Consider the following 26,441-nt stretch of genomic DNA (forward strand, 5'->3'; position numbering starts at 1 on the left):
GAAAAACCTGCAGGACCTTTCTCTCTTCTGAAGCTGCAAATTCAAACAGTTCAGCTGTTAGCGATGTAACACCCCAGTATATACTGTATATACACACTAGTGAGCACAACTACTTCATTTACATAACAAAACTTTTGTACACATTGTTACCACCCCCCCCCCCCCCCCCCCCATGTCCCAGTTTCCATTCATGCTCCCGTAGCCGTCTTCCTCCAGATCGTTTTTTTTTTTCCAGCCTTTTTCCGTTCCTACGTTTCTTTTTCCTTCTCATTCTCCGCATCCACTGTCAAGTTAATAGATGGCATTAATTACCATGCCACTCGTGCGTGATTGGTCGCATGCGACTTCCTTCCAATTATTATGCAAAGATTTGCATAATAAGCGGGCAAATTACTCAATTAGGTACATATAATTGGGCCATTATTGAAAACAAGAGGAACGCTTTCCCTCTTCTGTGGAGGACTTTTTCTTTTCTTTCTCCAACGTATTCAACCCTTTTATTTTTTTCTCTTCAAACGGGCCATTTGGTCAAAAGCCAACTGCAGATTAATTCATTCCACTTACACATGTACACGCGTCACACATGTTGCCGATATACTTGTGGGGGAAGGGAGAAGACTCGAGACGCTAAAGAGGTAAAAAGGGAAAAGAAAAAGAAAGCAAGAGTAACCGAATTAGAGGTGGCAGCAGCTGTCAATCTGGCTGCTAAAGCCCGCCCATCACCGCTGACCTCGGCAGGGGAGATGGAGAAACAGTCCGCCCATCCAGTCAGCCGCCCCTCATTGATTTAACTCGCTTTAATCGAATGCCTCCACCAACGAAGCCCAGAGCTAAATTCCTGCCTCCGTCTGCCGGTGTAAGTAAAGCAGATCCTTCGCCTGGCTCCGGATCCAGTTCCCATTTGCGTAATCTAGAAGTAAGCACTCGAGCCCGCTCGGGCGACGGCATCTCCACAGCCGGGGCTCGAAAGGCCCGAAGTTCATTAAGCGATGAGCTACGACAGAAAGTGTGCCTCAAGCCTGTCTTTCATCTCGGTGCTGTAACGAGAGCCCCTCCCACGAGCGAGTGCAGGTTTTTTCATTAAATTCCTGGTCCTGATCTGAACGGAGTTGCCGAACACTGAAAGGAGTTATCTCTCGCTCGCCACTTGTTCCGTAAGAAGTCCATCAGAAGAGGAGGACACGGTGTCTTAAAAGCAGCCGTTTATCACCTGGGAAAAACTGACCCCTGAAGAACGAGCACAAGACAGAAGCTACAACCGCCTGAATTCGTCTCGCCGCTGACTTCCTCCATCCGTCCCCTTCTCGCAGATATTCTCTCATTCTACCTCGCATCCTTCCCGGCAACCTGCAGATAAAAAACCATTTCCCATCCCCTCACTCAATCACTCGCAGCACATTTCCAAGTGTTTCTTTTCTCTCCATTCCCTCGAGGTCCGTACCTTGGTGAGGCTGCGGGCGGCGCTGTCCTTGCCCCCGGGGGTGAGGTTCCTGAGCTGGACGTCCAGCAGCTCCACCAGCTGGGCCATGGCCCGCACCGTGGACGGCACGTCGCCGGGGCGCAGGAGCCCTTTGGTCTGCTCCGCCAGCTCCCTCGCCACGATTGCCGCCGTCTCGCCCGAGCGGAGCTGGGAGACAAACGGGGACGATGATGGGTGAGGGAGGGGGGGGGGGGGGGAGGACGAATAAAGTCAGAGAATGAAGGATGGAAGTTACAAAGTAAAAAACCAAAACAGAAAAAGAAAGTCAGACGAGGTGAGAAGTGAAGGGGAAAAGGAAGAGGAGGAGGGCGAAGGAGACGAAAAGAGTACAGCAAAAAGCAGATGGGGGGGGTTGGTGGTGGGGGGGGGTGAATGCACGAAAGATGAAGGCCAGAGAGGTAGAGGACAGATGGAGTGAGAGAAGTACATGTAGAAGGAATGGGCAAAATGAGGAGGAGAGTGATTGGGTTATTTGCGGGGGCAGAGCGTAAGTCAGTGTTGTGTTTCCAGCACCCTTTTTTTTTATTTTTTTTATAACCTTTATCATAAAAACATTTAAGAATACTTTACGGAGACGACTCCCACTTTAGCACCTCTTTCACAGGGACTATATTTTCTTGTTCTGTCTTGTAAAGAAAAACCCTCAAAGCCTTGCGGCTCATGTGGAAACAGACACAACGCCGCAAAATTGCTGTGGGGGAGTTATAATAACTTGGGCAGAACTTTTTGTTGTATTTCTTTCATACTTAAAGTATGTGGAAGAAAGCGAACACCGTAATGTTTAACCCTTGCCAAATGCAATGCAATCCTCATGATGCATGTTGGCGTGTTCCGACATGTGAGTGACCTTATTGGACGTTTCCACTCCCCGGCAGCGATGTGTAAAAAAGAAAAAGAGAAACGCTCTCGGATCTCGGAACACGGGTCAGGGTTTAACAAATGAAGATGGATACGCGGCCGCGATCCTCCCCCGCAGGCCGGCACGTCTCCATGCGTGAGAACTCACCCCGGAGGGAGGGGGGGGGGGGGGGGGGGGGGGGCGATGTATCCGTAACACCATCGTGCCCCCAAACCAGGGTCTCGGCGTGGAAGCTGCGAGGGCCGGCGGCGGCGTTCAGACTTACTTTCTGCATGATGTGGTTGACCCATGGCGACGTGCAGTTGCTGAGGTCGGGGCCTCGGGGATTCCAGTAGCCCAAATGGGCCACGCACACGTACGTGGCCACGCCTTCAAGACAAGCAAAAACAAACAGGGTGAGACAGCGCTGACATTCACCAGAGAGACACCAGGACTCTGGAGGTGCCTCCACTCAGCAGTGTGTGTGTGTGTGTGTGTGTGTGTGTAGGATTTAAGAATCATCTTTGTCACGTAAGCTAATTGAATAAAGTAGGAGAATTTGTCCACTTATTGTACATGCTGTAACGTATATGTTTTAGAAATAGATAAACTGTATTACTTACAGTTGCAGAAAGAACAGATGTAATCAGATTACCGATTCATTTGTTCCCCTTTTCTGCTTTACATCCAAACTAATGGCAAAATTCCACAATGTTGCTTTTTGTTGTTGTTGTTGTCTTTATTTGCATACTTGGTATTGAGGAAATCCAAGAGTAAGGGAAATGAATCAGATTGCATTACTCTGAAAAGGTTAGTGGTACATTTTGTGACGGGTAATTAGTTAATTGTATCGTATTTCATTTTTAAACAGACCTTCCCAACCCTGTGTGTGTGTGTGTGTGTGTGTGTGTGTGTGTGTGTGTGTGTGTGTGTGTGTGTGTGTTAGTGTGTGTGTGTGCAGCACGTAAATCAATCGTCTTTCGCTTGAAATATTTAATTGACAAGTCAATTCATTCCTGGCACACATTTAAAAACAGCACATGTCGACCAAAGTGCTTGACAGAGGCGTTTGAAATTAAACAACAGCAATTACGATGAGTTGAAAACACTTATGCGACATGTTCTGTTTTAATGTGGACAATAAATACATTGACCTGCCCACACTGAATCATTGGAGATAGTGCGCATGTTTGAATCGAATAAGCAGCATGTGTAGATCTCCATCTTTAATGTGAGATCATAATGGATGCTGTTGTTCTGCTGCTTTTGCCTCTGTATTTGACGGCAGTTTATCTTTTCTCCCACATCTGTCAATGTTTCCACCCTTTGCCCATGAGAAACACCTCTAACATGGATGGTTATGGTTGTATTTCTACAACATTGTGCCAAGGGAGTTTGCAAAGAAGCACAAGTAGACTATTTCACGATCTTCTCCAAACGTTCCACCCGCCCATGCATGTGCCCTTACCCAGCGTCCCGACGGGGCAGGGCTGCTTGGCCATCTGGCCCTGCTGCGTCCGGGGCCACGATATGTCGGCCGTCAGCCTCGGATTGCAGAAGTCTTGTGGTTGCAGGGCGGGGGCCTGCGGGGCCGCCGGAGGGAGCTGCACCGGAGGGGAGCGCCCCCCGGCCTTCTGGTTGGTGTCGGGAATCTGGTTGGTGTCCGACGACGAGCCGCCGGCCGGAGCCAGGGCGGGCTGGCGGACCGTGGTGGTGGTCCGGAAGCGCTGGCCGGGGGAGGTGGTGAGGACAGGCCGCGGGGTGGTGTAGTAGGGAGGGGAACGAGTGGTGGTGGTGCGGCCGGTAGATGAGGAGGAGGAACCTCCACCGCCAACTGGACCTCCCCCTCCCCCTCCTCCTCCTCGGTTAGGAGGCATCATGGGAGGTGGGCGATAGTCTGAAGAGAAAAGAGACAGGGTTCAGGTTCACAAAAACACAGCGCCTAAGCGCTTCAACATAGAGCCGTCGAAAATGTGTTGCCCAGATTTTGTGACTGGAGTCCGGATGCTTGCTCCACATGCCCAGAGCGCGAGTTCAACATGTATTCCCGGGATGCAAAGAGTACGAACAACAAGCGTCAAAAGAGCTGCGATCAAGCAAACCATCTGTGTCAGCTCCAAGTGATGTGAGCGTCGGCCTTCAGCCTGAAAGACATTAGAGCCAAGGACACAAACACTCATTTACACGCCACTGAACGGCTGTGACAGGGAGTAGCTCGTGTTTCTGATGACTTCCCAGTGTGTGGGCTGAAGTGGTACAATATAATGTATGAATCAGGCTTGGGCGAAAGGACGAGGTTATAGTTCAATCAATATTCGTTGTCCACGATAAGGGTCCTCGCGTGTTCACGATTACGGAACCATATTCAATTCTGTATAAACGCCTAGTGTGACTGTATTCAGTAGTACACTCTCATTTCCTCTGGCAACAAAAAAAAAGGTACAAGATGCGTCTGATTTTGTGTTATTGTGGTTATGTGAATGTCATTTACGGTGCTGTTAGATCACACGGTTAACAGAGTTTTTGACCGCGTTGAAAACGACAACAAATAGAGCTCTAGCGCAAGTTCAGACAGGAAGACCAGACCCCTCAGCCCGCCATCTATTCCTCACATTCCTGCCAATCATTCCTCACGCATGCTCACGCATTGTTTACTTGCTGTCATCGTCCTGCGCCGTCAATCATGACACCAGCTGCGCAGATCAGCTGATTCCCTCTATCCAATAAGCACACGGAAACAATGACACGGCTAGCCAATCATCTTGCTGCTGTCTCATTTAAACATGACTGTCTCATGTTGCTGTTAGGCACCCCTCCACCTCCCCATCTCAGCCCAGTCTTCACGGATCCATCAGCTTCATCAACTCGTCATTCTATCAGCCTCATCACCACCACCAGGTCTGGACTCCACGGGGGGGGGTCTATCTTGTTGCTGATCGGGGCAGACGGCCCTCAATTGCAAATCTCCCGGTAGAGTCCAAGCGCCAAAGACTCTGAGACTTCATCATTTCATATCATCTGTTAACAATAAACATGCATCCTTTCTTTATCTAACTGGTCTCTCCCTGATTGAAATGCGAATTGAAGTGAATTTTGGAAATGATTCAATGCATTTCGACTTTTGGAGTAAGGACTGTAATACGTATAGTGATGAGGACACGGTGCTGTGGCGCTCGCTCTGTGTGTGAGAGAGAGAGAGAGAGAGAGAGAGAGAGAGAGAGAGAGAAAGTGGGGGAGGGACGGTGGATGCCGGTGGACTTTCGCAAGCAATGTTTCCGCAAGTTACGGATAATAATAATAATAATAATAATAATAATTAGAATGTCAATGTTGTGAAGCTTCTAATTATTTAGTCCGGCCCTAATGATTACTCATGTAGCCACGAAACTCCAGCAGGAAAGATGTCTGCTCTCGTTTGCAAAAATGACCACACACGAGCGCTCAGTTGGCGATTTTCTTTTGGTTAGAAAGCACGACGATGTGTGAGAGCCAGAGAATGTGAAGCAGGTGCTTTGTTGAGCTGTACAATAAACGAGATAGAAACGATACAAATCTACGCTCCAGTTTTTCTTCTTTTTTTTTAACGAAAGACATTCACAAAGAATTGCCGAACCAAAACTCCATCAACCCATAATCGTGACAACATGGGCAGAACTGCACGAGGGCAATTACTACCAGTTTATTTATCTATTTTTTCCTCTCTATTGAACTCAGCCTGTCCTTGTGTAAAATAGTGTTTACTGCCTTGACATTGGGACCTATTGTGTTTTGCAACATGCGCGTCTCCAGTCCAAAGATATTTATAGCCGCATTTCTCCATCGTCAGCTTTTCTTTCTTCCCAGATAATAAATCCGTATATTGTCGTTTTTCTTAAATCAATATCTTCAGTAGGGGAATTTCAATATCGCCCCGACCCGAGTATGAATTTGAAAATCTCCAAGCGATACAAACAATTGGTTTGCCTTGCAAACGTGCACACGTGTACGGTGCAGGCCTCTCCTCTGGGACTGGGACACAGCAGTGGCTCTGGCTGCCTAACCTGGCAGAAACCCCCCCCCCCCCCCCACATTCTCTCGGTGTCGTGCATGATTCATAACGCTTTGACATCACGCGAGGCAGGGAGGTCACTCAAATGCATACGACACACTCTTTTATTGTCAATATTTCATTGTAAAAATGCTCAATTATTCACATTGAGCGAAATAAAGAGCGGGTGGATGAGAGAAGAGAGCAGAGACGGTGTCGGTGTCCTCTAGCGAACGTACTACAGCGGCCTCGCTCCATCAACTGCACGCGGCACGATCAATATGGCGGGCTCAAACGTTGGACAGAGGGGAAATGATTATTTTCCAGCATTCCCTCACTTTCTCTTTGAGTTATGTTATCGGTCTTCATTTGTAAGCCATTGTGTGTAATAATGCAAATAGGTGGGACCACGTTTTCCCTTCAATAAAGCGGGAGCAGCTCTGCCTGTCACTGCGAAACACGTTCAGTACACGCCCGAGGATGCCGAAGAGTATTTTTGAATAGACACGTCAAATATACTCATAATAAGTATGAATATCTTTAGGAATTTTGCTTTGCGAAAATTGCGTTGGAACCTGCAGTGCACTAAATACTGTATACTCTGCCCCGCAGGCCAATACAGTTGATGACATCATTGTTTTGGCTTTGTCTCTATATTAAATATCCATAATGCGTGGATTGCTCGAAGTACGCATGAGTACACAGAGGCAACGATCACGCGCACTTTAACAGCAGCGATATAGATTTCATAATCGGTGTGTTTAGGTCTCGGCTGAAAATACAAAGTAGAACCCGGCTGCGCAATGCTCTGTCCAGGGACGTCTGAACCCCGGCTCAACTCGCCCTAAAAGCATTTTTTCCCGTGGAGAGCGTGCAACGTGGGCCCAGCGCGCGGCATGACCCCTGGGAGATGGAGTCCTTCGGGCTCTCATACATCTCCCCCCCCCCCCCCACACACACACACACACACACTCGCACACACTTCCGATGTGAGTTCGGCGTCGCTCGACGAGGGCCGTGATTGTGCAGTTTGTTTTTGGGGTGTACTGTATGTTGCTTAATTTGGGGTGTGATGTGCAGACAATTACTTTCTTCTTTTGCTACAATGCTGTCGAGTTGCTTCTGATGCTTTATTTGTGTGCGGACGTGTGGGAGTTTCCGGAGAGAGTGGGTGTTCTGTATTGTTTACTGTGAACTGTGGATTTTAAGTTTAATCAAAGACTCGGTTCTTCTCTCTCCCTCCCTCTGTCTGTCTGTCTGTCCGCTCTTGTTCTCTCCCCCCACACAACCCAATGGGAGTGTTTCCGTAGCTAAATGGCGCGGCTCTCCGCTCCATAATCCCCCCCCCCCCTGTGTCGTGCATTCTCCACAGAACGTTGCCATCAATCATGTAGCGGCAGTACGGCCTCGGGACTGGCTGTCAATCTGCACGTGTGCTTATGGAACGGCGGGGCGAGTGTGTCCATCTGCACCCAAACTGGAAGCTCCATGAAGGGCTCCGTGTGTGTGTGTGTGTGTGTGTGTGTGTGTGTGTGTGTGTGTGTGAGGTGGATGCCTGCTGTCATTTGAGTACAGGGCAGAAGAAGAAAAAAAACAGGCATGGAGCCGGATTGACATTTTCTATATCGCCCGCTCGTGACTGTGTTTCCTCTTTCTGCCACATTTACCTTTTTTGATCTCGTCTATATTTCCCAGCACTCATCCCCTCCTTTCTTTTTTTCGTGCTCTGTTTTGCAGCATTTTGATTTGGAGAGAAGGAAAAAAAAGAAGAAGCTCTTGTAATGTTGTGATGGATGCATCACCGGCATCACTCAGGACGCCCGCGAAGGCCGCTGCAGGGGACTACGGGAACATGACATAACGGCTTCATGGAACATTTATAGAAGGGGGCTTGGTGGGGACGGGGGGGGGGGGCGGACTGACGCGCTCCCCGGCCGCGTTTAAGCTCGGGAAGCCTTGAGTAGATGCACCGCGACAACTCCGCCATGTCGGCTGTGCTGTGCTCTCTCTCCCGGGATGGATGCGTGCGACACCCACACACACACACACACACACACACACTCACACACACAAAAAGGGGGAAAACTCAGTTACACATTTGGGTCAGATTTGTTGCTCTGTGTGTGTGACGTGTACATGCGTGTGTGTGTGTGTGTGTGTGTGTGTGTGTGTGACACATTTTGACAGATGCGTCGTCATATCGCGTCGCACCGGCAGTCGTGTGATTAAAAACGTGTCTCTTGAACGACCGCGTTCTACCGCAGAGCTGTGAGATAAATCTTGATATTCTTTCCGCGCTGGTGCAGGACTGGGGTGATTATTCAATACAATGCGTTGTCTTTTTCGTGGAATGGAGATACCGTGATAAATAATGACTTTGCCTAAGTTATTAACAAAGCACATAGTAACATAGATTTTCTCTGAAATTTTAATAATGATGATTTGGATTTGTCAGGTATCAAAACGCTGGGCAATGTGCTTTAAAATCGATGAAATTGAACTCATAAGTCAATATGTCACAATATGGCCCAAGTATGCAAAACTAGTTGATAGATGATAATATGCAAATCAAGTGTATATGTGAGGCTGACAGTAGAATCAATGGAAAGATGCCGGTGGGTGTGGTCACCGTATTTTTCGACTTGTGACATGAATTTCCAATTTCAGAGGTTGGAGTGTATTTGCATGTGGGACAGAGGTGAAGACCCTCTGGACGACAGCACTGCAGAGGGAGTTACCCTTTGTTTTTGTAATGTGTGTGTGTAATGTGTGTGTGTGTGTGTGTGTGGGGGGGGGGGGGGGGGGGGGGGGGGGGGGGGGGGGGGGTATCGTGAAGCCAGTGAAGATTCCCAGCTCTAAACTACGATCGTATGTAAAATAGTGAATTTAAAGGAATGATATATTATTGCTGTCCACTGTTGCAGCCGGCACGACTCAAATATATAAAACCGTCAATAAGTCCGTTTTTTTAAATACCACAATTTGAGCGTATCGTAATGATGCAAATCCACCAACAGCTTTTGAGCTGAAAGTCTCTTCTATTCTATTATACTGGTCAAATTCCATTCAAAGGAGAGAGGAAAAAAAAGCCCCGGAACTATAATGGACCCGACGGTGCGATTGTTTTGTCCTCTGCTGTTTACGAGGTCAAGAATAAACCTTCAACTTCCTCGTTAAAATATATGAGCAGTAAAAAAAACCTCTTCTTCTGTTCTGTTTGGGGTGATTGAGAAGCTCCGGAACAGCTGGAATGTTCAGAGTATTCTCATCTCTATCCGGTTTGTGTTCCCGACCTGTAGCGCTGGCCCAGGGGAAGGTGAGACAATGGCGGGGGGGGCTGGCAGTAAACTTGCTTCCTGTCTGTCACCCCACCGGCGGGGGCCGCGGAGATGCTGTCAGTCAGCCTGTTGGACGCTGGCGCATGATCATGTGACTTGCAGACAGACGAGTGTGTGTGTGTGTGTGTGTGTGTGTGGCAGTGTTGTTTCTGTGTGGGTACGACTGCCTGTCTCCGCCTCTGCTCCGTTTGCCGAGAATGCCCTTGTTGACTTCTCACTCGGTAAACAAGAACGGATCATAAATCCACGAGCGCCAGAGAAAGGTAGAAGGCAGGGTGGAGGAGGAGGAGGAGGAGGAGGAGAAGGAGAATGAACTTCCCGTCTGGCAAGTTTCCCACATCGGCAGACAGCGAGCGAGAGAGATGGGGGTGGGGGGGGGGGGCGCGTGAAACGGAAGCAAAGAGAAGAGGGATTTGAATCAAGACAGAAGTTTCTCGCAGAACAGAGACCAAGTGTCTGTTATCCTGCCTTAATAAGATGGTTACTTTCTTGTAGTTTTACTTTAAAAGTTACTGCCTCCTTGCCGCCACACACACACACACACACACACACACACACACACACACACACACACACACACACACACACACACACACACACACACACACACACACACAGACATCCTGGATCCAGAGGGGTAACAGCAAAAAGCTAATCTTACTGGAGGGCACAAAGCTTTCTAGGTTGGTAGCGCAGACATTGAATAGGGCTGCATACTGCGATAACGCTCTGTCCCTATGGCTGGAATGCACACACACACACACACACACACACACACATGCACTTTTCACTAACTGGCGTGCAGGGCTCACGGCGTGCGGCTCGAGCTGATAAGACCAAACGGAGCACTTCAAAGATACTTGGGAGATAGAGGACATCCTCGACTCCGCGGAGCCCCGCTCCAAAATGGCTGCCGGGCCGCCACGTTCCACCGGCTGACGTCTTCCATGGACGGTTGCGTGAGCGCGTCGCCGCAACCCCCCATCTCCCGGCCCCATCCTGGGGCAAGTTTGCCGACTACGTGCCGCTTTCTTAATCGCGGGATGTTCCCTCTCAATTATATAATTTGTAGTTTAGTTGAGTTTGTTTTCCTACTTAATGATGTAGGGAACCATCATTATATTCATTGTAAGTCCAGACCGTGGCCTCGCCTATTCCAGACATGAGTTGAATTCTTGTCCATTCCATGAACGGGTATGAATACAGAGTGGGCTTTGAGCTTTCCGTGTTAGAGGGAGAGCTGTCGTGACCCTGTGGCTATTTGATATTTCGCTCCCCATAATTCGTCATCACAGCCCATCATGTGAAAATTAGGATTGTAACCATCTTGCTACGCCTCCCTCTTCCACTTTTTTTATTTTAGTATTCTTTACAAACATTTTTTTTTATTAACACATTTCAAAAACGAAATAGAGCACAGCCACGGCTGCTCTCTACTGTGTTGAGTTCCCGCGAGGCCAGTGGGTTCTCCCTTTCCAGTTGTCCTGGCGAGGCCCTGCTCATCTTTGGCACGTGATTTATTCATTTATTTTCTGGCAGAAGGAGAAGCACCCCGACGAGGCCAAATGCGCACGGAGGGCCCCGGCTGGGGCAATCCAATCGATAAGGACGCCACTGCAGGCAGGGAACAGGTGCACCGGCTCCAGAAGCCGAGTTCAGTCCCCCCCGGAATGAGGGAGACGGGCGGAGAGAGGGGTGAGACGACAGGAGGGAGAGGAGTAAGACGACCGGAGAGAGAGGGGTGAGACGACAGGAGGGAGAGGGGTGAGACGACAGGGGAGAGAGGGGTGAGACGACTGGAGAGAGAGAGGTGAGATGACAGGTGAGAGAGGGGTGAGAAAACAGGAGGGGGAGGGGTGAGACGACAGGAGAGAGAGGGGTGAGATGACAGGTGAGAGAGGGGTGAGATGACAGGAGAGAGAGGGGTGAGATGACAGGAGAGAGAGGGGTGAGATGACAGGTGAGAGAGGGGTGGGATGACAGGAGAGAGAGGGGTGAGATGACAGGAGAGAGAGGGGTGAGACGACAGGAGGGAGAGGGGTGAGACGACCGGAGAGAGAGGGTTGAGACGACAGGAGGGAGAGGGGTGAGACAACCGGAGAAAGAGGGGTGAGACGACAGGAGGGAGAGGGGTGAGACAACCGGAGAAAGAGGGGTGAGACGACCAGAGAGAGAGGGTTGAGACGACAGGAGGGAGAGGGGTGAGACAACCGGAGAAAGAGGGGTGAGACGACCAGAGAGAGAGGGTTGAGACGACAGGAGGGAGAGGAGTGAGACAACCGGAGAAAGAGGGGTGAGACGACTAGAGAGAGAGGGTTGAGACGACAGGAGGGAGAGGGGTGAGACAACCGGAGAAAGAGGGGTGAGATGACCAGAGAGAGAGGGGTGAGACGACAGGAGGGAGAGGGGTGAGACGACCGGAGAAAGAGGGGTGAGACGACCAGAGAGAGAGGGGTGAGACGACAGGAGGGAGAGGAGTGAGACGACCGGAGAAAGAGGGGTGAGACGACAGGAGGGAGAGGGGTGAGACAACCGGAGAGAGAGGGTTGAGACGACAGGAGGGAGAGGGGTGAGACAACCGGAGAAAGAGGGGTGAGACGACCAGAGAGAGAGGGTTGAGACGACAGGAGGGAGAGGGGTGAGACAACCGGAGAGAGAGGGTTGAGACGACAGGAGGGAGAGGGTGAGACAAACGGAGAGAGAGGGTTGAGACGACAGGAGGGAGAGGGGTGAGACAACAGGGGAGAGAGGGGTGAGACGACTGGAGAGAGAGAGGTGAGATGACAGGTGAGAGAGGGATGAGAAAACAGGAGGGGGAGGGGTGAGACGACAGGAGAGAGAGGGGTGAGATGACAGGTGAGAGAGGGGTGAGACGACAGGAGGGAGAGGGGTGAGACAACCGGAGAGAGAGGGTTGAGACGACAGGAGGGAGAGGGGTGAGACAACCGGAGAAAGAGGGGTGAGACGACCAGAGAGAGAGGGTTGAGACGACAGGAGGGAGAGGGGTGAGACAACCGGAGAGAGAGGGTTGAGACGACAGGAGGGAGAGGGTGAGACAACCGGAGAGCGAGGGTTGAGACGACAGGAGGGAGAGGGGTGAGACGACAGGGGAGAGAGGGGTGAGACGACTGTAGAGAGAGAGGTGAGATGACAGGTGAGAGAGGGGTGAGAAAACAGGAGGGGGAGGGGTGAGACGACAGGAGAGAGAGGGGTGAGATGACAGGTGAGAGAGGGGTGAGATGACAGGAGAGAGAGGGGTGAGATGACAGGAGAGAGAGGGGTGAGATGACAGGTGAGAGAGGGGTGAGATGACAGGAGAGAGAGGGGTGAGATGACAGGAGAGAGAGCGGTGAGATGACAGGAGAGAGAGTGGTGAGACGATAGGAGGGAGAGGGGTGAGACAAGGGGGGTGAGACGAAAGTAGAGAGAGGGGGGAGACAACAGGAGAGAGTGGGGGGAGAGGGGAGTGTGGCCGAAAGTGCGAAAGACAGCCTGCAGTCGTGTCAGCAGTCATGCTGGTGGACAGTGTGGACTCCCTTTATGTAGCAGTATGAATTGGACCGTTTCATTTTGAAAATCATGTGATCGAGTTCTGATTCTAGGGTTTGCAACCACAAAATTGCTTTTCATATATAGAGATTTTACGTTTGGAATTCAAAGGTTTATTATACTTTGAAAACAAAACATGGTGAATGAGCCCGCCTTCATTTTTGACAGCTGAATCCTGGTAAGTGGTGTCAAAAGAATGAGCCGAGGGTTTGGCCTAATCAGGGATCTGTTGAGAGAGGGTCTCCACTTCAACCATTAACTCTTGTTAACCCCCCCCCCCCCACACACACACACACACACACACACTTTAGCCTGCTCCAACATTTCCTGCACTGCTTAGCCTTGTCACTTGATTGCAATCTGGCGCAGAGGAAGGCAAAAAAAGGGAAGAGGAGGGTGGCGCAAATGAGTGAGAGAGGGGGCGAAAGACAATGGCAACACCACGCTTGACTTCCTGAGGAAATGGGACTCTGTGATTCGGGCCATTAAGAGTTCAAAGGTGAACCTCTAAATTTTCGTAAACTGACGGAGTTGGGAGAGTGTCAAATGGAGGTCATCTCGATAAAACTGGGTGTATTTAAAAGATTAGTATAGAACGCCAGCGTTTGATTACTCTGCTAATTCAGTCATTCCCAAAGACGGGAGATTTTATCTGGGTCGCTATACTTTGTCCTTATTTTAAAAAAGTGAGTCCCCGGAAAATAAAGTTTGAGTTTGAGGAAATCGCTAAATCTTCAAACTCAAACTTTTTTCCCCGCCCCTGGAGCGCAGGCTGGCCAATCATAGCATAGCATCGGCCCGCTCCAACCAGTGTTCAAAAACGTTTGCCTCTTCTAAAAATGAGATAATATTAATTCGGGGAGTGCACTTAGTGACAGTGTGGGCTCCATGGTAACGTACGTTGACTGAGTCGCGGCTGAGGGTCGATTGAGAGTATCCATTTAAACACTTTTAATCTTTAACTTAAGTAATAAATGGGCTGTGACAATTGCGTTTTTATTTCTGGTTACTAAATACATTTTTAACATATTGCAGTCAAGCTCTCAAATCAATGTAGACAAATGCATCGAGAAAAGAGAAATGCAAGCGCTATTGGGCCTCTGAAAACAAAAATGTTGTGTTCATTTTCTTGTACTTTTCTTGTATTATTAAGAAGCAAACTGTGAAGTTTGAGTTATTTCCCGTCGCATATTTTAGATGTCGCATAAAAGAACCTATTTGCTGGTTGACTTTGAAAAACAGAATTGTAGCAACAGGTTTTTTTAGGTTTGCAAAAAGCATTGAAACAATCGTGTAAGAAACGAATGTGACGTTATTTGACAATAATTACTATAAAATGTGTGTATTTCTGTCTCCTCCTGATTAACCTCTTTATACACCCTTCACAGTTACGCTCTTTTCCTCTCACGCCAAGGTGAATATGCAATCAGCTCGTCTCACCTGAACTTAAGTAGATCGTCAACCTTGAAGTTCGTAAGGAGAAGGGCAGCGGGAGAAAAGGAGGCCGAAAATATGTGTGAAGCCGACGAGAACCCCCCCTCCCCCACCCCCCCACGAACGTGCACGAGTAGAAATCTATTTAGCTTCATCCCTGTTTGCCCCTCCCTTCCCGAGGATGCAGATAACATGAATAATTTTGCGACTTTGTTGGGGAAAAAACTTTCTAAAGTGTGGCAAGGCAGGCTGGAGATGATAAATTATTCAAACGTTTTATCGGAGCCATGCCGCTTGTGTAGGGCATGCCTCTATAATATGCATGTAAGAAGACATGATGAAACAACTCCATAAACAGTAGAGAGCGAGAGAGTGTTTGGGGAGTGCGGGGTGGGAGGATGGGGGCGGGGCGAGTCAGAGACAAGTGACTTTGACTCTGACTCTGTGTAGGCCCTTTGCTCACAAGGCCTCTATAATATATACATCTGAGAACGCTCAATGAAACGGCTTCGTGTGATGCGGGAGAGGGTTTGGGCAGGTTAAGCTGGAGATGAGGCTGGCGGAGGGAGGAAAAAAAGAAAGAAAAAGAAAGTGGGGAAACGAGGCGTTAAAAGAAAGATGTCCTGCCGTGGTGAGAGCGCTCGTGTTTGTGCGAGGGCATTCAACAGGCGAAGAAGAACCACCATTCAAGCATCAAGGAAGGAGAAATATGCATTAAAAAAAAAAAGAAAATGTTCTGCTGCGTGATGTGACAGAACGCATTGGAGTAAACCTCGGTTGTCCTAAGGTGAACAGAACTCGGCTTTTCAAACTTCAGACTTCTACCATGTGATGTTTCAATTCTGATGCTCGAAGCAAACTTCATGTGATGTTTTTTCAGTAGAGGGGTAATTGGAATTCACGGGATTCAAAGCATTGATAGAGTGGCAAACAACTACGTGCTTTGTCGAGGTGGAGTAATGTCTCCCGGAGCAGAGAATTAACTCACGCCTCTTTTTCTCGTGAATAAAAAGCATAGCTCCACCCCCTAGTAAATGCAGAGAAACAGATGTATCAGAAGGGCTTCTTTTAAGTGTCCAGTGAGCCGCCATTGTTCGCTAGTTGGACGGACAAAACACGGTAATTGGTGCTCTCTGCGTTGCACGCCAGTTGCACTCAGTCCTGAGTGGCCCCCCTCTTCCTCCACGGCCCATTTCCTGTCTCATTTTCTATCTTTTAAGGAGTCCATACGAGCCAAAACAAAAAACAGGGCAAGCATTATGCTACATAAGTGGAAACTCTAGGAATGGCCCCTTTCCTCGGCCTGTTTCCTGAACTGAGTATATGGAAAAGAACAAAAGCGCAGCAGTGCTGGAACGTGGAAAGTTTACCTTTTCAGTATATGCTTAGCATATTTAAACTGATCCTAAAGAGACAAGCATAGACACAAAAGAGCAGAATATAGGGTTTGCGTTCAACAACAAAATCTAACCTGAATGAATCGACTTTTTTTTGAAGAATGGGAAAATCATGCAGTTACGGCGGCTAATTTATTCCTTGTCTTCATCGAGTGAGGGAGCGGAGCGAGGAGGGGAGTAAAGGAGCGGGGCGGCATTGATTGTATGTATTTATCTCCCGCTGGTCAGCAGTCTGGCTTGTTGCTGTGCACTGGAAGGTCATTCTCAACATTGAATCCCCATTGATCTCCTCCTTAGAGACACCCCCAAAGCTCCATTACGAGAGCGACCGCACACAATCAACGCATGCACCAATAAACACGTATGCACGCTCATGAATAGAGCGCAACCCGCGGCGCGAGTACATTAGCACGTTTTAAGCACAGGGGCATGGACGTCATTATGCATGCATAAACAACCTCACACGCTCACACATTTTCCCAGCGAGGGCCCCCGTCTTCACACTGATCGGTAGAAACCAAGTTTAGCGCTGGCTCTCTCCATAATTCCTTGTACTGCGCCTCCTAACTGCGTGTAAGAGCATGCATTAATTCAGACATCATTTAATAAGACACACAGCCAGACTGCCTTGACCACTCCATAGAAAAGCGCTGAAAGGCAATTACGCTGGGCAAATAGCCCTTCAGGCTCCAGGGGCCTAAGCCCTTCCATCCAGAGGAAGGGAGGAGGGGGAGGGGAGGGGAGGAGCTGGACTCTAAACAGCAAAGTTGAAAGAGTCACCCTGGGTTACACAGTATTCCTCGGCCTTTCAGTCGGACGCAGCGACGGTGGATCTAAATGATTCGACCTGCAAACCGTAGTCGCGACCTCCCCCGACCTGGGTGGAGAATGGGAACAGGCCGTCAACACAGCAATGGCACAGTGTCGTCCTCGTAAAATTAGCAAACAGCTGCGTATATATGCATCGAGCAGGCGAGTAGCAGTACAATATTCCATCAGCTTTTGGTCTCCACCAAGTACGACTACACAGTGGTCACCGGCTAGCTAATCAGTGAAACACAGCTGACTGCCATCGTGTTTTAGGGGTTAATGTGTGCCCAACTCCATTGGCAGATTTGGGTCCCTGAGAGGAGATGAGCCTTTTCGACAGCAGCGTCGTGTAACTGCCACGCCAATGAAGCAAGAAAAAACAACAACAACTTCAAACCGAGGTTGAAGTGTCCTCAGCCCGTCACCACAAGTGGGTGTCCTGTGTGAAAGCGGTATTGGTTCCTGCTCCCTCCAGACACTCCGGGCTCCGCTCTCGAGGAGTGCATTACGATTAAAGTGAAGCGGCTCCGGGGAGGGGGGAGGGGGGGTGTAAAGAGAAGGCTTGCAAGTGGTACAGTAAAAGGCAAGAGGCATTTACAGTATGTAAGGCTCAGCATAATATCATTAGAGATATATTCCTCTAAAGGTGCAGATCAAGGCAGTCCTCGTCGACTAAAGCAAGAACTCTGCAGACAATATGAACGGCACTCGTGTATCCGGGATCATCTCTCAAAGTTTTTTGGTTTGGTTTGTTTTTCAATTCTGCAGAAAACACGCAGACACAATGGGGGGGGGGGGGGGGGGGCAGTCATAATTGAAAAATCGTGACAGCACAGATGGTGCTTTTCCTCTTTCCTCCTCCTTTGAGTCATTTTGCAGAATTAATTATTAGAGGAAGATTAGTGGCTGTAAGTATTCCTTATGTCCCAACAACAGGAAAAAAAGCATTCATGATTGTGAATATTAAAATGAATGGATATTAAAAGCATTACAAACATGCCAGGCTATTCCATGTGAAGATTTAACGGAATCACATCACAGCCTGTCCAATAAATTTTGCAAAAATTAAAAAAAAAAAAGGTCATTGCGAATGGCGGTAGGAAGGTGGGAAAGGGGGATAGGGTTGAAAGTAGGACCTACCATTGTTGCCGAAGTCCAGCGAGTACTTGACCACGTGGTAGTTATTCCACACGTACAGCAGGTTGTCCCTGGGGTTGTAATCCACTGCGGCGATGTACTGGTAGGAATTCGGGAACGATATCCCGACCGCCACCTCCTTGCTCTTATCCGTGTTGTACATGTAGTCGATTTTGTTCCCCGTCCCTTCGTTGTCGTCGTCCTCGTACACGGTCTTGACCACGTACAGGACTCCGCAGATCATGAACGCGTTGGACGCGGAGCGCTTGTCGTAGGTGGTGTCCCACGAGCCCTCGATGCGCAGGGTGTAGGGGTTGAGCTGGCTCACCACCACGCGCCCGTTGTTCTGCTCCGTGGCGTAGATCACCCACAGCCCGTTCTCGTCCACCGCCAGGTCGATGTCCGACTTGCCCCCCCAGCGGTACGGCGACGTGTCGTGGTAGTTGGCGTTGGCGATGATGGCCTCGCCGCTCTTGATGCGCGTGCGCAGGTCGAACTTGACGATGTTGCGCGTGCGCTCCTTGTTGAAGAACAGCGCGCCGTCGTAGACGACGAAGCCCGTCCCGTCCACGCGGTGCGGCAGCTTGTAGGTGGTGGTGGGTCGGCCCGCGATGAAGTCCTCCTTTGACGAGTACTCTGTGAGCGTGTCCGTGCGGTACGGCGTCCAGGGCATGTAGTAGATCTTGTCCGAGGCCTGCAGCGGGTCTTTGCACCAGGCGCCCGACTGGTGGTCCGACTCAAAGAGGTGCTCGCTTTGGTACACCCCTCGCAGAATGCCGGGGCAGAGGAATACTGGAGGAACAAATAGCAACGCATTAGACCCGTCTTTACGCCGTGAAATGCCAACCCTCCTCTCTTCATCCTTTCTGACAGTGCCCGAGTAGCCTTTCTTTTGCCTCTTTTCATAAATATAAATGTCGAATTGTGTTGCAACTCGAGCTTAACCGCCAGTGAGCTACGATGACACGATTACGTATTACTCAGTGTTGTGATTCGGGTGTTGTATAGTTACTGTCATTCTTAGGAGCGGAAACAGCATGCCTCCCATTCTTAGATAATGCTCTCGCAGCTAAGAGAAAAAGAGAAAATGGCACATTTTGTTCTGCCCCCCACCCTTTTCCTTCAGTTCCCCACGTCTCCCTCCTCGGCTCCTCATTAGTCTCATCGCTGTTTCTTAATTTTTTCCTTCCCGTTCTATCTCTGACAGGAGCAACCAACTGTGGAGCCAAACACGCCTTTTATCGCCTGCTGTTTCTGCAATTGTTACAATAATTCATTTCCCACTCGGTTCGCGCGGTATTCCCATCTTTGAATACCGGGGGTCATGTTTTTACGAGTGATGAGGGAGACGCGGTGGATTCGGCGGGGCCTTTTTGTAATTTAACTGGAATGTTGTCCCATGCACACGAAGCCGGGCCAGATGTGCATCGTGGTTTCCCCCCATCAGTCCCCAAGAACAATTTCAGATCCGGAGGAACAAATAAAAAATATTTTTTTAAAAAAGGGTGGGGGTGCCCGGGAATGTTTATTGAGTTTTCATTGGCGGTTTCAAAGCACTGGCACAATTTCCATATCATGGGGAAGTATTTTGAAATATGAAATGTCAGTGCAGTTCTCTGTTCATTGGCCCCTCGTAAAAAAACGTGCTCGACCCGCGGAGAGTTTTTTAAGGGACATTCTGCGCGATACCATTAATAATATGGGAGTGCGTGTAATGAGAACCAGTGTTTCTAAATTGCCTCTATACGCTGAGATCAAGCGGTCTTAAAATAGCAGTCGTGACTTTGAGAGAGATGTCATTCTGCCACGAGGTACAAAACGCTTCAGGCGCCCGCATCAAAAAGTGACACCTCCAACCCCGGATCTTTTAATGGAGCGTGCGTGAATGTAGAACGTGCTCGTTTCACAGGCTTACCTTTCTGTTCCACTTCTGCACGAGCCATAGGCAACGAGGGGGTGTGGGGTAAAAAGAGAGACAAAGACAAGAAGACAAAAGAATAGATTAATGATGCAATAATAAGGAAATCATGATAATCCAATCTCGGATCTTTCCTAATCATTCTCATATTTCATCCTAACCTTGTGAGAGCGCCAGGATGCTCTCCACGTGTGATCGGTAATAACATTACGTAAGCGTCTGAGGAGGCTGCGCTGCAACGGGGCAGCTCTCTGACAGTAATGCATCTCGCATATGTCACAGAATCACACGCGTGCCATGCAGACACAGAGAGAGGCAGGGGAATACTGGTGGCGACACACCGTTCCCAGTAGCTATGGCGACCCCATAGCATGGGACCGTATCCAGATAACGAGCTCTTTAATGGATGCTAACGGTGTCGGAGCGACGGAATACCGGAAAATTGATCTGATTGCGGCAAAAACGCTTGCCCCGCGTGTCACCCCACCCTGAGCGCCTCCGTGTATGAGCACGCAGTGCGGTGGCCTACTGAATGCACTAGTTTGATTCAACCCCCCCCCCCTCTCAACACCAAATTCCCCATCTGTTACATCCCAAACCGCTATCCCTCAGAGCTTCCTGCAACGACACTCGCTCCGGAGGCCTCTTAAACATATGAATTTCATTCCACCTTGTTCCCGAGGGGGGGGGGGGGGGGGGGGGGGAATGTGAACATGGCAGAAACCTAATCCTGCAGGCAGTGTCCTTGTGTCTTTCAAGACCGTTAGGGACCTGCTGAATGGAACTGGTCCCCCGAGAGAGGAGGGGAGAGAAGGGAAGGGAAGAGGAGAGGAGAAAAACATTCGGAAAGGTTTCCGGATGGCACATTTTTATTTATATGTATCTATATATATATATATATATATATATATATATATATATATATATATATATATATATATATAAATATAGATACATATACATATACCACCAGTGTAATTCATGCATAAATTCGTTTTTGAATCCAAAACTCATCACGGAGACGTGTATATATATACAAACATGTGTGACACACACACACACACACACACACACAGACACACACAGGCGGCACTGAAATGGGCAGATATTGCACACATCAAATCCTCGGCTCATGAAAAATGCATGGTAACTAGTGCAGCTTAGCACATCTCCCCGATAAATAAGCAATCTCTGGGAGGAGATTGTGTTAAACCTAAAACAAGTGTGTGTGTGTGTGTGTGTGTGTGTGTGTGTGTGTGTGTGTGTGTGTGTGTGTGTGTGTGTGTGCGTGTGTGGGAGCGAGCGTGCCTGTGTGTGTGCGTGGGTGTGTGTGTGTGTGTGTGTGTGCGAGCATGCCTGTGTGTGTGTGTGTGTGGAACGGCGGATATTGATGTGGCAAACACACACACACACACACACACAGGCACACACACACACACACACACACACATTTAAACAATACCAAGAGACACATGGTGATTGAGGCGACGGGGATTAATGACACAGAACAACAAGGACTTGTCACCTGAGATTCTTCTACACACTTCCCAGATACGAAGACGGGGGAAAAGAACCCGTGCGGTTCAAGGTTGACAACGGCTAATAGATTTAAAAAATGCAAAAAACAAAACAAGTGTGGCGGCAACAAGTACACCAAATGGCAAACAAAATGTCAAACAAAATGTCATTCAATTTGTGTCGCAGCTTGTTGTTTCGCCGGATTGGGAGATGCGACCGAGGAGAGGCCTTTTGTCCCGCTGCCGGTTTAGCTACAGGAGTGCGGAGCGAGAAACGAAACACGGGACCACGAGAGAGTCTTTGAGCCGATGGTTTGCAGAACCACTTAGACTGCACTGGTGACGACTTGTTCATGTCTTCTCAGCACGGCTTTGGATGAATATTAGAAAACAACGGCACCAATAGAAGCGTTCTGCTGTGACACTGTGTCGCCTGTCCCCTTTTCATATTTGTCAAAAAATCATCTAAATATTCATTATCATCCGCGTTATAGTTTCTTCCAAACTTTAATCACATGAACAGCTCGGATGCCTTCTCTTTCTCTCTCACGCTCTCTCACTCTCTCTCTCTCTCTGTAGCCTTTACACACACTCGCACAGAAGCAGTGCAAACCCGACTCTAAAGATAATTAGCATTTTTATTGAAAGCATATGGTTTATTAAGTAGGTATTCGTCGAGAAAGAAAGACTGTGTGTGTGTGTGTGTGTGTGTGTGTGAGTGTGTGTGTGTGTGTGTGTGTGCGCGTGTGCGCATGTGCATGTGTGCGTGGTCGCGCCCGTGTTTCCAGCAGACGAGCGGCGACTAGCGGCCCTCACCGCCACTATCTCTGATCTCCGATCAGCTCAGCCCGGCTAAAGCCCAAGGTCATCCATCGGAACACGGACCGGTTTTCTCCCCTCCCCTCCCCCCCCTTTCTCCATTATTCTATTATTCCTCTCCGTCCTCTCGTCCTCACCTGCTGGCGTCCTCGCTCGCCCCTTCACGGCGTGGCCCCTTGTCCTTTTTTTCTTTTTTTATCAGTTAATTCATTCTTTCTGTTCCTCGTCTGCTGCCCTCGTCCAACCCATTTTCCTCTCTATCTCCCTTTTCGGCCGTCGCTCTTGCTCCCTTTTCGCTTCAGTCTCTCTCTCTCTTTCTCTCTCGCTCTCTCTTTCCTTCTGTCTCTTTTGGTTCCCGTCCATCTTTTCCCCTCGCCATCTCTGGGAGGCGCGCGGTCAACCTCGCATATGTGCACACGCAAACACTTGCATGTAGTAAAACGTACACGCAGGCACAAGGACAGAATCCTGGCTCTGGGCAAGTGTTTCCACGACAACACACACACACACACACACACACACACAAGCATGCATGTGCACACACGTGGCTCTTTCGTCATGTTATCACGATGAAGTCCTTCCAAGGGTCCAATCTGACAGAAGTCTTTAATTGGACAGACAAGAAGGTGATTTTATCTTTTAATTAGCTCTCCTACTGAGCCACGTCTATTGTCTAAAATAGACTGCATGGGTATTGCATAACATATCACTGGCTCTTCTGATTAATACACTAAATGAGGTAGTAGGCTAATTGCTTCATAACGACAGGCGGAGAGACGGGGGGGTGGGGGGGGGGGGGGGGGGGGGTTACCACTGCATGAAGATGAGGAAACGGATAGACACAATCCCAAGCGTTCCCAGACGTCTTTCTTTCTTGTTCTTTTTTTTCAACAGATGACCACAAATGATACAAAGCTAATCATCGCGTATATATCTTTTCTTCTTTTTCTTTTTTCTTTTTTCCTGCAGCATTAGCGCATCTGTGGAGATTGAAACACATCTGCCTCAGAGAAGTACTTTGTACAGTAGCGCGCTAACGTATTGGATATTTATAGTCCGCCTGCAGTGCCAGGAACGAGTAGACACAGGTGGCTAATTACCGCCAGAGCTAGCCGGGCTAGTTTTGGCACGCGACCGCCAGGCAGCCTCGTACCGCGAGGAGAGAGAGAGAGAGAGAGCGAGAGAGAGAGAGAGAGAGAGAGAGAGCGAGAGAGAGAGAGAGAGAGAGAGAGCTCTCGATTTTAAATTGGGAAAAGAGACAACAAAAACCTGCAGTGTAAAAGGGAGGAGAGATGGAGAGCTGTGAAGGTAGTGCGAGCCAAAATAATCTTCAATGAAAAATAAAAGTGAAAAAAAAAAAAATAGAGTGGGTGGGGGGCAACATTATCCCAGAAAAACTGAGGCGCCCATAATTTAATTAATTAGCTGTTTTACAGGGGGGTGGGGGGGGGGTCAGGTGGTGACAACCGGCGCTACCTGGCGCGCTAAACGTCCGCCCCCCCCCCCCCCCTGCCTTCAGATGTAAATGCAGTGATTTGTTGTCGAGTGTTTTAGGAATGCAACGGCGTTCGCATATTCCAGAAAAGACGAGCCCCTGCTATTGATCTCTTTTTGATTTACGACAACATTTTGGAGACGCATCGCCACTTAATGTCTCGCAAAACGTATCTTTCACAACAACGATGACAGCATTGATTCGCCACGTCGAGCGCTGGATCCCCGTTCTGACGTGTCAGCGAGCCAAAAGTATCTTGTTCACTAAGGACAGTATTACGCCCCTTCAAGGAAAATTGATTTCATGAATATTTTAGGGACGCGCTATGAGGGCTCTATGCAGGGCCTTGTCGTGTAAAGCTCGAGATATTCTGAGAAAAAACGATGCTCAGTGTGGAGTCATGGGGTCTGAAAACTAGTTGAGGGCATGAAGGCAATTGCAGGTTGAAAAGAATGATTTGATTATATAAGAATTATTTTTGAGCCGGGGGCAGGGGGTGTTAAATAGTTTGAGAAAAAACAAATCTCTCAATTTGCTAGATTTTAAAGTCATAAAATCAGGAGAAATAAACAAGGTTAAAGTGGCGAATTGCCGAGAGGAGAAAACGCAAATTTCCGAGATTGTAAAGCCACGAATCTACCAGGAAACAGCTGACACATTTGTAAGATTAGAAAGTCATACGTTTATGATGTTCTCTAAAGTTGAAGTGGCAAATTTACTGGGGAAAGAAATCACAAATTTGCGAGATTATAAAAAATTTAAAAAACGGAGTGGCGAATCGACGAGAAGAGAAACCGCACTTTGGGAGGTTATAAATATCCTGAGTTTACGTGAGAAGAATCGAGATGCCCGAACAAGTGTCACCTGTGTTTGTTTCATATGTCATACTCACACGTCTGGACACACCCACAGGAGGCCATGCAGGGAGTGTATCATCACAGTGCCACCTGATCCAGCCCCAACACTTAGTCAGTACACCAAAACTGCTAATGTCTCTCTCTCTCTCTCTCTCTCTCTCTCTCTCTCTCTCTCTCTCTCTCTCTCTCTCTCTCTACCTCTCTCTACAATGCTCCATCTATCTCCATCTCTACCTTTTCTCCCCGCCTCTGTTAGCTGAGCTCTCTATCTAATGACTTCGGGTTTCACGCTGTCTATTTTTGCTCGCTGCTGGTGGTGCTGGTGTTGGGGGGGGGGGGGGGGGGGGGGGGGTCCCATTGTTTATCAGATCCGCATGCAACTCATCTTCCATCACCGCGAGTTGTTCCTGAGCTACGCCGCTCCCTTCCAGCGATTAATCTACAAGTTTTCTTTTCTTCAAATGAAGAAACACGCAGAGAAGTTTTCAAACGGAAAGAACACGCACACACACACGCACACACACGCGCACACACACACACACACACCCTTGATGCTCTCGTTGTGTGTGGATCGCGAGTGCCCCAGGCGAGCAACTCGGTGGGGGCATTGAGCAGGTATCAGGTTGTGTTTCCATCTGCTCCAGAGAGGGCTCTGATAGTCCTATTATTTCATCTGCCGGTCATTCTAGACGCCAGGCAGGGGCCGTTTAGCCGGACATAATTGAATGCTTTCAGTGTGGAAGATCACCGAGGCCGTGTGCAGGCACCGTCGTGCTCAGGCCTGTACGCTCAGACAGAACTGAACAATTTAAAACAAAGTTTCTGTGATTTCTGCAGCTAAATAACAATAAAAAAATCGGTTCAATCCAGTCATTTGTTATTGTAGGGTGTAGAAAAAAAGTTTCCCCAGTGCACAGAAAACTAATTATGCTGAAGGAGAAGCTAATTTACTTGTTTATTTTTAAGAATACACTAACTTGAAACAAGGCAGTCAAATGGTAAATGGACCTGTACTTCGGACCACTCGAAGCGCTTTAACACCACATGACATCATTCACCCGTTCACACACTGATGGGAGGAGCCACCTGCCCATCAGGAATAACTAACATGAACACATTCATGCACCGTAGGCACAGCTACGGGAGATATTTGGGGTTTAAGTGTCTCGCCCAAAGGACACATCGACATGGACTAGCGGAGCCGGGGATTCGAACCGCCGGATCCTCTTATTGAAAGACGACCCTGCTCTACCACTGAGCCTCGGTCGTCACAGTTGACTCGTAAGAGATGTCTTCAGAACAACCGCGCCTCAATCTACTTTCCATTCTGTCTTTGGCAGAAAAGTACGATTTACAGACAGCCCTAAATTGACTTTGGATGAATCGTAACTATTTCATCTCAACTCTGCACGTCCTCCTTCCTTTTATGACTTCCACCGCGGAGATGTTTGTAGAGAGCAGGAGGAGAAGAAGGAGGAGAAGAAGGAGGAGAAGAAGAAGAAGAAACAACGTCAATAAGACGAGCAGTGCTTCACGTGTACAAAAATAGACACATTTTTGTTTCCCAGCACCCACGCAGCCTCTTGTGTCTGCGAGCTTGTTCGATGTAATATGGAGTAGTTTGAAAGTATTCAGGGCAACGTTGTACATGCAAATACTGATTGTCAAATGTTTTCATCTGAAGGTTATGCTTGGAATCTGCCAATCAAGGTGCAGTAGGTATATTATTCGATTACTACATTCAGTGCTTGTACTTCTTTTTCTTTTTATGTCCTCTATAATTTTGTCATAAACCATTATTATTATTCTAATTACACTTTTTTTT

General features: G+C 48.6%; 1 protein-coding gene across 1 annotated transcript in view; it reads right to left on the reverse strand.

The window, feature by feature from the left end:
* Positions 1–26,441, reverse strand: part of adgrl3.1 (adhesion G protein-coupled receptor L3.1) — an 86,474-nt gene that overhangs the window by 36,470 nt on the left and 23,563 nt on the right. Inside the window, exons 4-9 of the mRNA XM_034545454.1 lie at positions 19,926–19,940; positions 18,014–18,802; positions 3,787–4,215; positions 2,605–2,708; positions 1,442–1,627; positions 1–33 (exon numbers count right to left, since the gene is read on the reverse strand). The exon at positions 1–33 is cut by the window's left edge and continues 6 nt beyond it. Of these exons, the coding sequence (XP_034401345.1) occupies positions 1–33; positions 1,442–1,627; positions 2,605–2,708; positions 3,787–4,215; positions 18,014–18,802; positions 19,926–19,940 (1,556 nt within the window). The remainder of the gene's footprint in view (positions 34–1,441; positions 1,628–2,604; positions 2,709–3,786; positions 4,216–18,013; positions 18,803–19,925; positions 19,941–26,441) is intronic.

The sequence above is a fragment of the Cyclopterus lumpus genome, chromosome 1 (assembly GCF_009769545.1).
Source record: "Cyclopterus lumpus isolate fCycLum1 chromosome 1, fCycLum1.pri, whole genome shotgun sequence".
Taxonomy (NCBI): domain Eukaryota; kingdom Metazoa; phylum Chordata; class Actinopteri; order Perciformes; family Cyclopteridae; genus Cyclopterus; species Cyclopterus lumpus.